Source organism: Micromesistius poutassou (assembly GCF_964030765.1).
Source record: "Micromesistius poutassou genome assembly, chromosome: 24".
Classification (NCBI taxonomy): domain Eukaryota; kingdom Metazoa; phylum Chordata; class Actinopteri; order Gadiformes; family Gadidae; genus Micromesistius; species Micromesistius poutassou.
In genome coordinates, this window is record NC_140294.1 from 3,256,671 (window position 1) to 3,271,894 (window position 15,224).

The 15,224-nt window shown below is 42.9% G+C and overlaps 2 protein-coding genes across 2 annotated transcripts in view; both read left to right on the forward strand.

Annotated features, from left to right (window-relative positions):
* Window positions 1–218: 218 nt before the first annotated feature.
* LOC311369882 (uncharacterized protein C7orf57-like) lies at window positions 219–10,726 on the forward strand. The gene is made up of 8 exons (XM_084488100.1): window positions 219–295; window positions 973–1,020; window positions 1,957–2,130; window positions 3,029–3,110; window positions 4,186–4,315; window positions 6,227–6,297; window positions 8,047–8,153; window positions 8,466–10,726. Exons 2-8 carry the CDS (start codon window positions 978–980, stop codon window positions 8,522–8,524), a joined length of 666 nt encoding a protein of 221 aa, XP_084344226.1. The 5' UTR covers window positions 219–295; window positions 973–977; the 3' UTR covers window positions 8,525–10,726.
* A 1,570-nt stretch (window positions 10,727–12,296) lies between these two features.
* LOC311369781 (plakophilin-4-like) overlaps window positions 12,297–15,224 on the forward strand; it is a gene marked incomplete at both ends in the record, with an annotated part of 44,386 nt that continues 41,458 nt past the window's right edge. The window contains one exon of the mRNA XM_084487982.1: window positions 12,297–12,413. Coding sequence (XP_084344108.1) covers window positions 12,297–12,413 — 117 coding nt within the window. The remainder of the gene's footprint in view (window positions 12,414–15,224) is intronic.

Genomic DNA, 15,224 nt, shown 5'->3' on the forward strand with positions numbered 1-15,224 from the left:
AAAAGATCCTACTTGAATTGTTTCATCTCTTGCGAAAATTATAACCATAAAACCATCAGGTCTGACTGTAATGCTTTCAAACACCAAAGCAGGAGCACTAGAAGGAGAAATGATGGGATGGGTGTCAGCTTCTCATCCTGCATGAACCCGATGCACTCCGCCGCCGGAAGTAGGCTCAATCCGCGACCGGAAGTCTATCAAGCAGAGAACAAGGGAACGCTCCGGAGCTGTCACCACCCATCCCATTCATTGAATCAGTTCTTTATATTAAAACACAGGAAGAGCTCTAATCTCGGTAAGACGGCTGCCTCGTTTGAATCCCTAAATGTATGAATATATGTATTAGAATATAGTATAATAGGAGAGCTTTGTTCCGTGTTTTGGAAAGGTTAGCATTATGAAGCTAGCGGTGATGGTAAGCCGGTGGCTACATGTAGCAGCGCTTTGTATCGCTGCACACCGCTATATCGGCGAAATTAATGATGATTATGTCGAGGTTATGGGCGGCGTATTAATCATTCTTTGGTATGCTATTGCAGGGCACGATCTATCATGTCACTATCAATTTCACATCACAGTACTGGTCCTATGTACTGTTCTGTACTGGGCGGCGCCGTCCTGCCTCACCTGAATGGGTTAAAACGGCATGTTCTCCTAAAGGAGCCATGGATGGGTTTCATTATCTAACCTCCGCATCCCTCCCCTCGGTGTTTAAGAGATGCAAAAAAAAAAATCATGATGCGTTATTTGAGCCGATTCGAAATCGTTTTCTTTGTGATTGTATTGACCTTTATGTTTCCTTTTAGACAATGTAGCAGTCATGCTTTTAACGTGACTTTTAATTTATTTTAATTGCATTGTATTTTATGAATCAGGTTTAAACACGGGAGCAGCACAACTTCAATGTTCTTCTTCTACTTCTAATATTTTACTATGATCACGCTAATATTATCTTTTACTTCTGATCACCAGCTGAAATGAGCACTGCACTTCCAAACTATCGGAGGACCAAGCCTGGTGGTGAGTATGGATCACTGCATGCATGAGAGCCACATTTCCCATTGCAACAATTATTGCTTGCAAACTCGAAATTCTATTTCACCTTGCATAAACCTAGCGTCTCTGCATGGTGTTTTCTCTAGCTCAAAAGCACGCAAAAGACCTGCGACTTCTAAAAGTTGCTCATGGTGTCCTGTTGGCCTGATGGCTGACTGCACGCCCGTTTGATTTATTTATAAAGTTGCCTAAGCAGCAGAACCTGTGCTGCGGTCTTCTAGAGTTTTTCTATGTTGTCCAGATCATTCCCCCTGCGGCAGCACTGATGCCAGCCAGTGTTCTGTCCCAACGCATCAGGCCTGACAGACAAGGCTGCTCGGCCAAAGAAGCAAAAGCTATGTTGCCATAAGGCTGCAGCTAAGAACTATTTGGGTAGATTATTATTTACAAGTCGAGAATTATGGTCTTTTTTTATTACTTTTATTATTAGGATGTAGACGGTGTTTGGATTTTGGACATGTCACAAGAAGGGCTGAAAGCAAAAATATCAATTTATTTACATTAATTAACAGTTTAACAATTCAATAATAGTCTGAGAGACTTTCACTCCACCATCTCTATAGGTTGTGGCTCGGAATGTCCTGTCGACACCACTCCAGTGGATATAAGTTCCTGTTGCATTACTTTGACCTGCTTCAAATGAATAATAAATACCAGCAGAAGTCACCTTCTGGGTTTTGTAGAGGTTGTTGGCGAGCCTATGCGCTAAAATAAACAGTTAACAATGTATACATTGACATCTTTTTACATGTTTAAACTGACATATTTTTTACTGTGTTTAATCATACATTATAAATCGTACAAATATGATAATAATAATAAAACATTATCATAATGATGAATAAAGTTTGGTGTCATTGATAAAAAGCCTGGTCACCCTAAAAAATGCATTCATCACAGGCATCAAAGTGGCGGCTCCGACCAATGGCAACGCCGGGCCCACGTCCCAGATCCCGGGCCTGTCCCAGAGTGCGACTGAGTCCACCCCCACGGAGAGGAGCACCGGACGGAGGGTGGGAATATTCGCCACCGACTCTGAGTATGTGAAGCTTGCCAAGGCAGGTGGCCAGAAAGGTGAGGAGGGGGGGGGGGGGGAAGGAGGTTTGGCGTGGCCCTGGTTTCACAAATCAGACCTAAGGTTAATCATGGGAAGATGAATCATCTTGGTAGTATTTGTAGTATAAAGCAGCAGACAAACCTTGTTTACATGTTGTGCATGCTCATAAGATGTGAGTAATAGGCCCGGCTTATAGCATAGGCGATATGGGCAAAGGCAAGGGGTGCTGTGCATCAATAGGGGTGCCTATAGCTGAAATGTGGGGAACATTGTATTTAATTTTCTCCTTCTTCGTAATAGTTTCGACCAATTGTGTCGCTCGATGCGGCTGTTTGTAAGCCAATATTTGGCTAACGGAAAACATAAACTCGGACAAGCACGCAAAACTTTTCCGTATGAGAAAATGAGCTAAGTCCTAAGAAATAGTATCTGTAGTTCAAAATCGTTCACGTTTAGATGGGGCACTGTAGAAATACACTTGAAACTTCATCCACTCTAGCCAATGAGCTTCTCTTCGGTACAATATCTCTGTAGTGAAACAGGAAACGAGGGGTAACTCCGCCCCTTGCAGTTTTCGGTTTCAGGCTCTGCACCTGAAATCCGTGTCTGTGTCTCCCCCCTAAAACATAGGACTGCTGGGTCAGAGAATAGTATAAATGTGTTGGCTTGTCCGTAAGGGAGATAACTGGGTCATTTTGTTTAGTGTGCAAGCTATTTTTAACAAATGATACCAAAAATACAGTAGTGGCATCATTGGCGTCATTAAAGTAGGCCTGAGCCCACTGGAAGAATAAATAATCTGGATTTATCCCTGTCGCCTCCACACTTAAACGGGGGAGGCAAATCTACATCTATGGGGGCACATCTATAACCATGTTTTTTTTTTTAACCTTTTTTTGTGGATCTCCATGGAAGGCTTGCTGAGTCACGACGTGGATAAGGACGACAAGCCCAAGACGGCCTACAACCCCCCTGATTTTTTCAACGTGTCCAAGAGGTACCAGCGCCAGACACACAGACCCACAGACACACGGACACACACATATGTAGCGTTCAGCATCACATAAAACATCACATTATATATATACTGTGCATCCCCCTACCCTCTCAAATTGGTTAACAAAATAGTGTTTAATATATAGATATATATAATAGCAACAATCCATGACCCGCATCTTGTTAGTAACCAGCAGGTTGGTGATGTATTAGGCTTATGAAAAAAAAGATACTGATGTAGAGTTAAATCTCCTTTGTTTTTAAGAGGCTTGGGCCAGGCTTTGGCATTTCCTATTAGCATGATACACTCAAAGAGTATAATCTGGTGTAAACCAGACAAAGCCGACACAAGATTGTGTCGCTGAAACAGCCACTGCTTGGATGAGACCGCCACGGGCCTGCCTCTAGCGATCTGTCCCTGGGAAAGCCAATGGTGCTGATGCCGTTCACTTTTGCGTAGGTTGAAAACACTTTTGTTAGCAACTCGGTTTAATCAGTCCAATGGCCACTAGACCGCAGTGTTGGAAGTGTTTCTGGAAAATGGGAATAGTTGTGTGGAAACATTTACGTGGCTGCAGCAACATTTGGTCAAATAGCTTTATACCTACAGTGTCCTTTTTGGGCATTCAATTATTTTTTTTAATGCCGTTAAAGGAATGAGAAACTATTCAAAGCGTTTAAGTACACTGACGGCAGTTGCTGGCCTTATTTAAATCCTTTCACTAATTAAACATTTAGAAAATGTGCTAACTTCACTCGGCGAGGCAAAACCTAAAATGTTGCTTTGTCTTGCTTTTAAAGTCTGACTACAGTGTTTAAAAAAAAAAAAAATAATAACACCAGTGCAAATATCTAGTCTCATCGAAAGAAAGACTCTGTACACACCAAACACACCAAAGTCCCTTGAACCCCCATTCCCAAAGCAAGGGAGACAGCGTCGCTCCTCTCCAGAGAAACCCGGTTGTTGTGTTGTCCGCCGGCCCCTTGTTGCCCGGCTCCCAGGCTCCCGGGAGTCAGTCGCACCTCCTCCAGCTGCAGGTGCCCATGGGTTGTCGGTGTTGTTGTTTATCTTGCAGCGGCAGCAAAGCCACGTCCCCAGACGGCCCGACCAGGGCGCTGCGGCAGCCCCTGGCTGCGCCGTTTGGCACGGATAGCGCACAGTCCTGGGACAGAGAGGACGAGTGCGTTTCCCCCAGTAAAGATAAGGTGAATGGACCCCGTATTGGTAGTTAAACACCCCCATCCCATCCTCTCCGTACGCTGGCATTACTTTGCTATTCTTTCAGCATTTTTTCAGTTTTTCAGTTAATCTCCATATCTTATTTTTTTTCAATACTGGTACAGTTGACTAAAAAGATAATGACCATGAGGCTAAACCCTTATTAATGACAAAAACAACTGCCTTCTGGTTAAGAAGGCGAAACATCCTGAAAATATACAAAGAATCCAAATTCGCCATTAATAATGCATAAATACCCATCTAAAATCTTAAAAACCAAAACACTTATTTCATTAAAGGACACCCTGTGGGGGCAACATAAACACGGTGTTATGTTGGCCGAGAAGAGCCGGCAAGTGGTATTCATTTCAAAAACCTCTCTTGGTTACAGCTTCAATATCCATTCATGTCTCTGCATCTTGATTTAAGTTAATCATCCACCTCATCTTCAGCTCAATTTTGTTCAAACTGCTTTTTTGTCATTTTTGTGTATTGATTTGATACCCATGAAAGTGTATGTGTGATGTTCATACAACTGCTATTATACTCTTCATACACTTGTTGTTATACTTGTAACTGATTCTTGTATAATGGGTTTCTTGTATGGAGGTTTTGTTTTGGTTCTAGACTTCCTGGTCACCCAAATCCATAATTAGTTTAAATTTAGGTTTGTATTTGTTGGCATCAAGTGTGCATAGTCCAAATAGTCAAAATTTGTATTTGTTGGCATCAAGTGTGCATAGTGCATAGTCAAAATTTCAGTCGGTCTTTAGATACACATATATTATACACATATTATACGCATATTATACACAGATATCCATAACTGGATGTTATTAAGGCGGGGTATCTACAATTAAGAGTGACCTCACACTTTATTGACCAATGGTGCTAACATAAGCCTGTCCATTGACAAAAATGATCCTCATTATCCCAGGCAGCATTTATGTGGCTGGCTTAATAGATCCTTTTCAAAGTGGCATCATTGCAGGAAAAACAAAGTGTCCCTCATTAACTTTTTTTATGTACCACGGCGTGAGTAATATACTAAGCTAGTGAAAATATCACACAATGACCATGTGCTTTGTTACATAAAAGCAGCAGGCACATAATTGGAGTGACACGTTCAACACCGCTCAACAACGCTGTTTAAATAAAATGTGTACCTTTTGTTAAATGTCTCCATCCCCGTTGTTGAAACGCATTTGGAACCCCTTTTTTCGATGCTGCTAATTTGCGGCACGCCTTTTGCGTTTGCATTTTAAAAGGGTGTTGAATATTGACGGCTGAATTAAACCACTGACTCAGCTTCCCCGGCGGTTAGACCTGCTGGAAGTCAATGAAACTGCTCAACACAACGCCTAGTCATTCCAGGAAGAATCGCTGCGCTAATACTGTCATATTTAAACAGCATTTTATTAAGGTAAATACGATTTTCTCTTCATCAAACCTTCATGGATGACTAATAACAAAATCACCTTTCTATTTATGATCAAATATACCCGTTTGGGTTTGGGTGACCAGCCCTCAAGCTGCCATAATGCTTACAGATGTGTTCAGCCATCAAGACATGCAAAGATATTCAGAATATTTCCATTAAAGTGATGCTTGATTATATAATTACATCTTATTTATTTTACATAATGTATCATATATATGTTTTTATATTTTCATGTTGATTGGGCTATTGCTGGTCATTTGGCGATTTAAAAAGAATCGCAATCCAAACGTATCATGCCTCGTACACAAACACCATCACTCATCCCAGACACGTTGACGCCTGTCCATGGAGATGTTCATGTAACACTGGCTCCCTGCCATACTACACTACAACCGCTCGAATCAATACTATTGCCGCAGAACCCCAGTCAACTGTAGTTTGTCTGTTTGGCCCACAGGGGTCTCCAGAGAGCCCGGCCTGCGACCTAGAGGGGCTGGTCATCTCAGAGGCCCACAAGTACAAGAGAACGTAAGTCTCCGTCCTCATCCTGCTCCACACCTCCCACGCGGTTAGGCCCATTACCCACAATATCAAATCAAACTTTATATATATAGCGCCTTTCGTACAAAATTGCAAAAAAAAATAAAAAATTTGTAATACAATTTATTTTTACTGTATGGTTAAGCACCATACAATAAAAAATAAATAAATAAAAGGGATTGAAAGAAAGCTGAATTAAATAGGTATGTTTTAAGGTTTCTTTTTTAATGGTTTGTCACAGATTGTGATGTCCATGCTCTTCCCGCAGGCTGTTCCAGAGGCGAGAACCAAAGACACTAAATACCCTTAAGACCCTTTCCTTTGTAATTGACTGCTACAATATCAGACAGATGACTTTGTGTTGACACAAGGTCATTTGAGGGAGTACATAATGCGTGTTATCTCTCTGTGAGTTTGGCGACCCTAATTCAAATACTGTGTCGCCTAACTCGAACAGACCCTCACTGTAAATCCTACTCGGCTTTACTAGATGTTTTAAACAGCTGCACTCGTATAAAAAGATGGCCCCCTTTTTGTTCTGACTCGTTTGACAAGGCGGCGGAGAGGACCAATGTGTCTTGTTTCTATAAATATTATCTATCTGTAAAATGGGGACTGTTGTGTTCCCATTGAGTTATTTAAAGATGAACTTGCTGTTTTTTTTTTTTTTTTTTTTCTCGGTTGTACGACCGCTCAAGAAGCCACTACAAGGACATGTGGATGGTGGGATACTCCTGGTACCATTAAATGAACCAACCCACACATCGAAGTAGTGCCAAACCTGAATATTCAATTATTCAGATATTTTTTCGTTAAGTAGGTCGTCTGATCTCAATTCAGGATTTGACTGCTTAGTTAATTTTTGCTGAAAAAACATATGAAAATAAATTATATTTCTTTTTTTATGACTATGCATGTAAGTGAAACATAAGTAAAAGATTAGGTTACATTTCTCCCAAACATTCAAATAGGAACAAAATTAATATGTAATGGCGTGTGACATCTCTTATTCCAAGAACGCTTCACCGCAATGCTAAATTACCTCAACGATTTAATTGAGGTAACCATAGGATTTTAATAATGAACGTGTCTCCATGTTTAAATGAGGCCAGAAGTTACTGAAAGCTCTACTCCTAATAAGGGGTCGGTAATTGAATAAACATGAATAGCACAGATGGCTATGCAGTATCAGGGTTTCCCACAAAAGTGAAGGGTATTTCTTCCTGAGGAAGAGGCACGCAAGAGTTTTACAAAAAATAATCTCATGCATTATAACAACCAAATAAAACATGAGTAGGCTTACTCTCCTACTATGTAAGTCTTCCGAACTTTATGCTACGTTAAAGCTTTGCTGTAACCAAGTCAGACTTGGTTTCAATGAGTGGATCCTAAAGCCACCAACGTGGCTTTTGCTTTTTGCGTTTATTAAAATAACACTAAAAACTAGAACAAAGAACCGATTTAAAATACGCGTTACTGCAGGGAAAGGACACACATTACGAATTTACGTTATTATTATTTTTTTTCTGAATATTACAATTTTTGACTATCCGAAGCTTGATATTATGTATTCGGGCTAGCCATACATAGCAGAGGCCATATCGTACCCCGTCAAAACCACAGCATACGATTTTAGCACATGTCGGAAGTATATCGAGGGGTCATTAAATCCCTCACATTCCCACAGACCACAGTCTCCGTAGTGGACCAACCTCGTTTCTCCCCTCTCCTCTCTAGGTGCTACGACAAGAAGACCCCCCCGGTCAGCATGTCCAAGCTGCTGAGCTTCGGCTACGTCGAGGAGGAGGAGGAGAAGAAGAACTCCAACGATGACGACGCCTCCAGTACGGTCCATCTCTTACTCATATTAACCACGAAAAACATATTAATCACGATTACTTACTGGGCACAAAGGCTCCTCCCCTTTTATTTTATTTGTACCTGTTCTGTTTGAGTAGTTATGTTAATGAGATCTTATTTTTTTTCTAAATGGGGAATCGCATAGAGGAATGCGAGTACGCTAGCTGCATTAGCCTTCTGCTAACCAGGCCAACACTGGTGCTCATCTAGGTGTGTGTGTGTGTGTGTGTGTGTGTGTGTGTGTGTGTGCGTGCGCAACCCCTCCACCCGTTCAACCACTCTTTCCCCGTTCCCAGGCGTGACCTCGGAACAGACGAGCACCATAGCGACGGAGGACGTGGACGAGCTGGAGTAGGGCGGGGGACCTCCCACCTCCAGGGAGGAGGGTCCCACCGTCCTCCCCCTCCCTGACACGCACATAGTCCGTCCCATTCCTCCCGGGATTCACAGCCCATCTATTGTACATTCACCGACTGTTAAATTTAATGCTGGTGACAACGGTACTGTCCTCACTATTTATTTTGTTTTGATTTCCATCCGTTGACTTATGATATTTATTCTATCGATGTTCTCCATGTGAAAGGCACCGGTACGTTCGCAGCCAGGGGAAGGAAATTAATGTTCTCATTCTGGAGGCCCAAGGTGTGAGTTTGGACACACTAAATTCCCAGACGCTTGCCCTAAGGCTATGACATGCTCCAACAGAGCTCAGAGATCCAGGCTGAGCCCAGCTCAGCCTGGATCTCTGAGGGGAACCTGTGTGTTCGTGTTGCCCACAGTTCAAATATTCTCCTGCAATGCTCGGTGCTAATCATCCACATTCCAATCGGATATCTGCGCTTTTAACTTAATTATAACTTGTTTTATTGATAATTAATTCATAAACACCTTACAGCCAGACGGCTATGAAAAGATTGTTGTCCCTAGACCCAAAATGATCGCAAAATACTTGCCTACCCACCTTTACGCGTGGAAATCATAACTCGTAGTTCCCGTCCCGTAGGGGAGGCATTGCAGCGCTGGGCTCTCTTTGAGCTTGTCATGGAGCTTAACGCACAAAGCTATTGCATCACTCAAACTCACCTTTTCAGACCCAACAACAGCGCTGTTTTTGGCGGTAGCTTTCTTCCTTTTTCTTCCGATTAGAAGAACCAAAACAAAGGTGCCCGATAGCGCCTTCAGTGCTGGCTTCCTCCCTTCCGACATGGCGGCCATCCAGTCATCGAGTGCCATAAGTGACGTTGCGTTTGTGCTCACAAAGTGAAGTGGTGTGAAACATGGTGTGTGTGTGTTCTGACCCGGGCCGTGTGCCCTCTGGCTGCGGCGGTGGTGGTGCTTGAGTCTTTCCTCTGGGCCTTTCAGGGCAGCATCGTCTGTTGCCACGGCAGCAGCCCCTCTACAGTGGGACGGAGACCATGCGTATCACACGCCACTGCACACCGCCAGCGCATATACTGTCTGCTCTAGCGGTTTGTTCTGCGGCCGAGGGATTCCACCAGAATTCATCTTTTGGTCTTGGTGCGTCTGTAGCACTTAGAGGGTTTATTGAAGTTAAACGATATCGGGTTCTTATTTATTTATTCATGTCTTGTTCTTACCCTTATTGTTATTTCAACCTCTCCCTCTCAGCAGAGAGCGACTGAAATCAAATTTAATTTCAATTGGGATGGGAAACTTTCACTACAGTATTACAAGCAGAAACGTATTTTTGGTGGACTTTTCCTGCGCCTCCCATCAGACCGTGTTTAATATCAATGTCATAAGGGTGCCAATATGCAGGTTTAGCTGCTAGTCCAGTGTTACCACATTGTAGGTGTTATGTGAGACGTGAGCAGATCGATTTGTGCACTCGGATGACGGTGCCGCTCCAAGGCACGTGCACCGTTTACATGACGTTCATTCATTCAGAGTGAGATTCCTTTGTACTTGTACTCACTTTTCCACACCAAGTGTTCATTATTTTGTACATTTTAGGTATTTCATTTAGGCCTGTTTTTAGGATATTTTCGTTTTTATTTATTTATTTTTTAATAAGGAAGGAAATCCTTTCATACAACTTGTGTATTGTGGACATGTATTGAACTATAGTAGTCAGAACTGTTAATTTAAATTCGTCCAGCACGCCTCACTTCTGTCGAAAACAAATAATTGGAATTGTGAAACAAAGTTCTCCTCGCAAATAAATTAAATGAACATCAATGTGTGAAGCATTAAATCTGCTAAATGTAACTTCTTAACTGTGGATCCAAATTAACCATATTGTTGCCTAACTGAACTTAACATTTGAACGGGCATTCATAGTGATTTAGCAAATAACCGGTATTGCATTCTTTGAACTGGTTCTCTTTATGGTGCCATTTTCATGTCATTAGCCTACTATTTTGTTGTATAACACACACTAAATGTGAGATGAAGAATAACTGAGTAACAAGCGACCCTTCGACTGTATGGTTCGGAGAGATCAACTTAAAACATGAAGTGATGAATATGACCACGTGTTTCTTGATGAGTTCACTTTGAGTAAATTGTCACTGAAATAAATGGGAATGTGCATGTACCGGTTGGGTTTCTTGTTTCCATTGCGCTCACTTGTCCCATGGTGGGATATGGAGTATGTGGTGTTGGTATTGTAAGAATATGAATCAATTGGGTATAGTGTAAACAGGTGGCAATTAATAACTTCTTCTCCTCTGTTAATATGGAAAGGTGTGTAGTATTTTACCATTACTCATTTGTTTGGAAGGTTGTAGTGTCGATTTGTCACCACAAAGGGGCTCTAATGCAAATTGATAAATCGTGGCGCCAGGTGGATTGTGGGCGTTTTCCTGGTTGTAGAGATAACGGCCACAATGCCACCTGGTTTCAATAGTGTCTTTAACATTAACTCTTACAAATTAGTATTCGGCCTACCAGTTGTTTGTATACCCCTGTATGTTACAGTGCATTGCATGCATACAGTAAGTGTATATCTTGCAAACCATATCAATTGTTATTACAAATAAGCCTTATCTAAATGACCGATTCTTTTAGTAAAATACATTTTAATAGTAGTAGCCTTTTTTTTCCATTTCCCCTTTGGAGGTGGATATTCACAGGTGGGACGGCGATAAACACACACACACACACACACACACACACACACACACACACACACACACACCTTGATGGACCTGACCAGTAGCCTTCTACATTAGCACCAGTGTTGGCCTGGGAACATCAGGTGCAGGGTCCACACCACGGCGCGTGCATCCGCGATTGATCCGCGAGATCAAGGAAAACGATCCATCGCCGCATGGTGACGTCACGCCCCAATCACCACCAGTGGGCGGGTACCGCCGTCGCGTGCGTGTCTGTCGGTTTAACGGATGAATTCAAAATCCACGCTGAATAAATACACATTGCACGAAAAAAAAAAACGCCCCGTGGACCTTCATGCGCCACACGTACTTACGGAGAAGAAGCGTCGTCCTGTCGGACTGCTGTTGAATTGTGAAATGTAGCCGAGCGTGTTTACGCCTCACCGGACGTCGCCAGCTGTGGCCTGCTCACAACGGCAACATCTGGCTGGTAAGTTGTGTTATCATCAGCCTTAACGTTTAGCTAGCAGTAGGCGTTTCCTCCATAGCCCCCCTCCCCCCTGTGTCAACCCCCCCGTCGCGTTTGGGACTCTAAACGTACACGCGTCGTCCGAAAGTTAAACGGCGAGACTCTTTTTCGGTTGACCCCGCGCTCGTTTCGTTAGCCTCGTAACCGCCCGCTCGGGCAAAAGGCGGGACGCGCGTGATAGATGCGGGACGTGCGTGATGGATGCGCGTCATCGACAGCACAAGTGTATGGGCTGCGTGCACGCGCATGCCTAGTATAGATCGGTCGTTTTTTTTCTTTATGAATTCAGCCTAACAGACGTGTCACGTTATCCGCTGACTCCCGCTCTGGCGAGATGCGAGTCTCCGCGCGCTCCGCGGGAATAGACAGCGCGAGCCCTCTGCAACGCTCGTGTCATTGAGCGGCACCGTGCATCATCACAGCCCCCATGGCCAGCGAGTGATCGGCTCTGTGCGGCTCTCTAACAGGGTCAAAAGGGGCGCCCTGACAACCCGCCAGCTGTGGACTAGGAGGCGGCAGAGATGGAGGGTGTTTGTGTGGAGGGGAAAGGGCCACTGGCGGCCAGAGATGGGCCCAGCGGTCATAGCCTGCAACACGACACCACCACCACCAACCTCCTCGCTTCTGTCAAGGAGCAGGTAAGAGGATCAGCAAACCCCTGGATGCTGCTTGTTATTCTACCTATTTGCCTTTCACACACCTTTTCATCTCTCATTGGCTCTCAAGTTCTGGATCAGTGAGTCAGGCACTCTTGCATTGCCTCCTTATATCTTTGTGTTTGCCTAGTGTGCAGTGACAGCGGCTTTCTGTATATTTCTTTATCAAGTCGTTCTATATGGGACAATCTTCCTTCTGTTCTTAATTACACTTGGCCAGCGGCCATGTTCTGCCCTCGGTGTGTGTGTGTGTGTGTGTGTGTGTGTGTGTGTGTGTGTGTGTGTGTGTGTGTGTGTGTGCGCGTGTGGGTGTGGGTGCGTGTGGGTCTCTATTGTCCTAGAATTATGATTTGAGTTGATATTAAGGTATAACATGTTGGCTACACACAGGACAACCATAACACATTCAGAGCAATTAGCATAGGTGTAATATACTGTTTTCCCATCACTTAAAATGTTGGTTATTTGGCAGTGATGGATTTTATTGGTTCACAATAGGCGGTGGAGCAATAATGTTGATTTAATTTGAGAAGAAAATAAAAGAAAGTCAACAGACTCACCCTCACATGTTTGGTAATAAAAGTGTGTGTGTGTGTGTGTGTGTTGTGTCAGTGTGGGGGGGGTCTGGGAAATATCTGCTTAGGAGTGTGAATCTTTCAGTATCTCACGATTGGCTTCAATTTCGATTATTTGGGTCACACTTCGATTCAAAACAGATTCTCGATTCAGCACATAGAATCAGGATCTACTCCAGTCCGCTATGCGCTTAGAAATGTGGTGTGGCAATTGGGAAATGATGGCATAAAACCTGAGTAAATTGCTGAAATGTTCATATTTGAAAAAGTTAAAGCCCATCAAAATATTCCACTAATGTAAACACATTTTTGGAAGCTGTGTTTCGATTGGGAATCACAGAAGATAACAATTGCGATTCATTTTTTTAACATTGAACCATCCCTCTAGAACCCCTTCCGGGCACACTTGATACGTTACTTTGAGTTTGGACAGCCTTTGATGTCAATGAATTACCTAAAAAATCCTGCAGTCAAATGTATCTTGTTGAAAGCGTGTTCTGCATCTCTATGAGGGGCTATTTTGTTGTGAAGATGTTACCTCTGTTCTGTTATTTTCTGGAGGCAGAGTGCCCTATGATTGAAGAATAGTGTTGTCGTTTAGGTTTTTTGACATTGCATACATTTGCTGTGAATGCATTTGTTGTGAATCCATAGCACATTGTTGAACTGATATATCTTTGATTCATCTTTGTTATCAGTGAATTATCATAGAAACGATTATAGAAAAGAAGGTTACCTTGCATGGATATTAATTGATTGTAGATCTGTTAAATGCTTTTTCCCGGAAATTAAGTATGTTATTTTGTATGAACCATAGCTCTTTCTATCTGTGGGTCCTGGCTGCTGAGAATATCACCCTTACTTCAGGTACCAATGAAGGATCACGTATGTTTTTATGACTACTGACTATTGACTAAATCCTGGATTAGAGGAGAAAATTACAATTCAAAAACAGCTTCAAAGAAAAAAATACAATAATTCACCCTCTTCCTTCACTGCTTGTGTATTGCAATAATTAACTTTCTTTAAACGGTCATTAACGATTACGGCCCCATGTCCGTGATAAGCAGAAAAAAAAATGCCAAGCAGCATTCCCTATGCTATGGAACGAGTGTTGGAGCTCAACCCAGCTCTAGAAGGCTGCCCTGATATGCTTTTCCATTTTTCTTTAGCACAACGTGTCAGTTGGCTTGTTTAATGTCAGTTGGATGAGTCACGTTAGTCCTAAGGACAGATTCTGTTGATCAAAGGCAGATGGTGGCTTGCTTTTGTTTTTAAGGGACTAAAGTCGGCGGCATTGTCGTCGCAGTGGCCTCCTGTCTTCCAACTGCACGTCATGAGATGTGAACAGGAGTTTGAAACACAACAGGAAGAAACAGATGCTACTCCTTGTGTATTATAAGAAGGCTGGTTTCATTACTTGTCACGTTGAATGTGTTTTAATAGTCATCTTGCAGTGGCCCAGAGTAGCAGACAGTTGTTTAACTGGTCACCTCACAACACAAGTACACTGTTTAGGTTGAACCGGTTGAGTCAATAGTAGTAAGTAAACGGTGGATTTACAGGCTTGTCTCTCAGTAGCCTAGCATAAATTCACTGTGGTTCTTTTGCTGGGTACCTCCCAGTTGCACACAGCAGTATACAGACTCTAGTGGTTATATGCTAATTGCCTGAATATATTGAGAGGTGCATGGAGCCTGCCTTCTACAGCAGTGCTGAAACATGACATCAATTGAACACCCACCACCACACAATGGCTGATAGATTTTACCATTTGGCAGGTAAAAAGAAAAGAAAAAAGGCTGGTACATTGTTGTACTCTAGCAGGTGAAAGAACACAAATCAAAAGGTAAATGTTGGACCTTGCGGCGCAGAACCGTACAACACATACATGTACTCATGAACACAGAACACCCAGAGCTGTATAATAGATGTTGGTCAATGTCACCCTTAATGGGGATAATTCATGAGTAGATCATCCACCCATTGTTTTGCAAGAAAAGGGGCATTTATTACAGGATTAAATGGATGAGTGGATGAGCGATGTGTGTCATTTGAAACCACTCTTTCTGTGCTGTGCATGTTTGCATTACTGCTGCACAACGATGGGTGAGCTGAAGAAATCCATGGGCTACAGTTGCACTGTAAAGCCAGTGCTGCTCTGTCACGCCCAGCCCCTCCAGAATGGATTTTAGATATGATGTGGAAAGCATCACTG

What these genes read in the sequence shown, in the direction of transcription:
- LOC311369882 (XM_084488100.1), top strand. Translation starts at nt 978, where the DNA reads ATGAGCACTGCACTTCCAAACTATCGGAGGACCAAGCCTGGTG. An exon ending in TTTTTCAACGTGTCCAAGAG is followed by an intron (nt 3,111 to 4,185) that starts GTACCAGCGCCA and finishes TTTATCTTGCAG; the next exon opens with CGGCAGCAAAGCCACGTCCC. An exon ending in TTTCCCCCAGTAAAGATAAG is followed by an intron (nt 4,316 to 6,226) that starts GTGAATGGACCC and finishes TTTGGCCCACAG; the next exon opens with GGGTCTCCAGAGAGCCCGGC.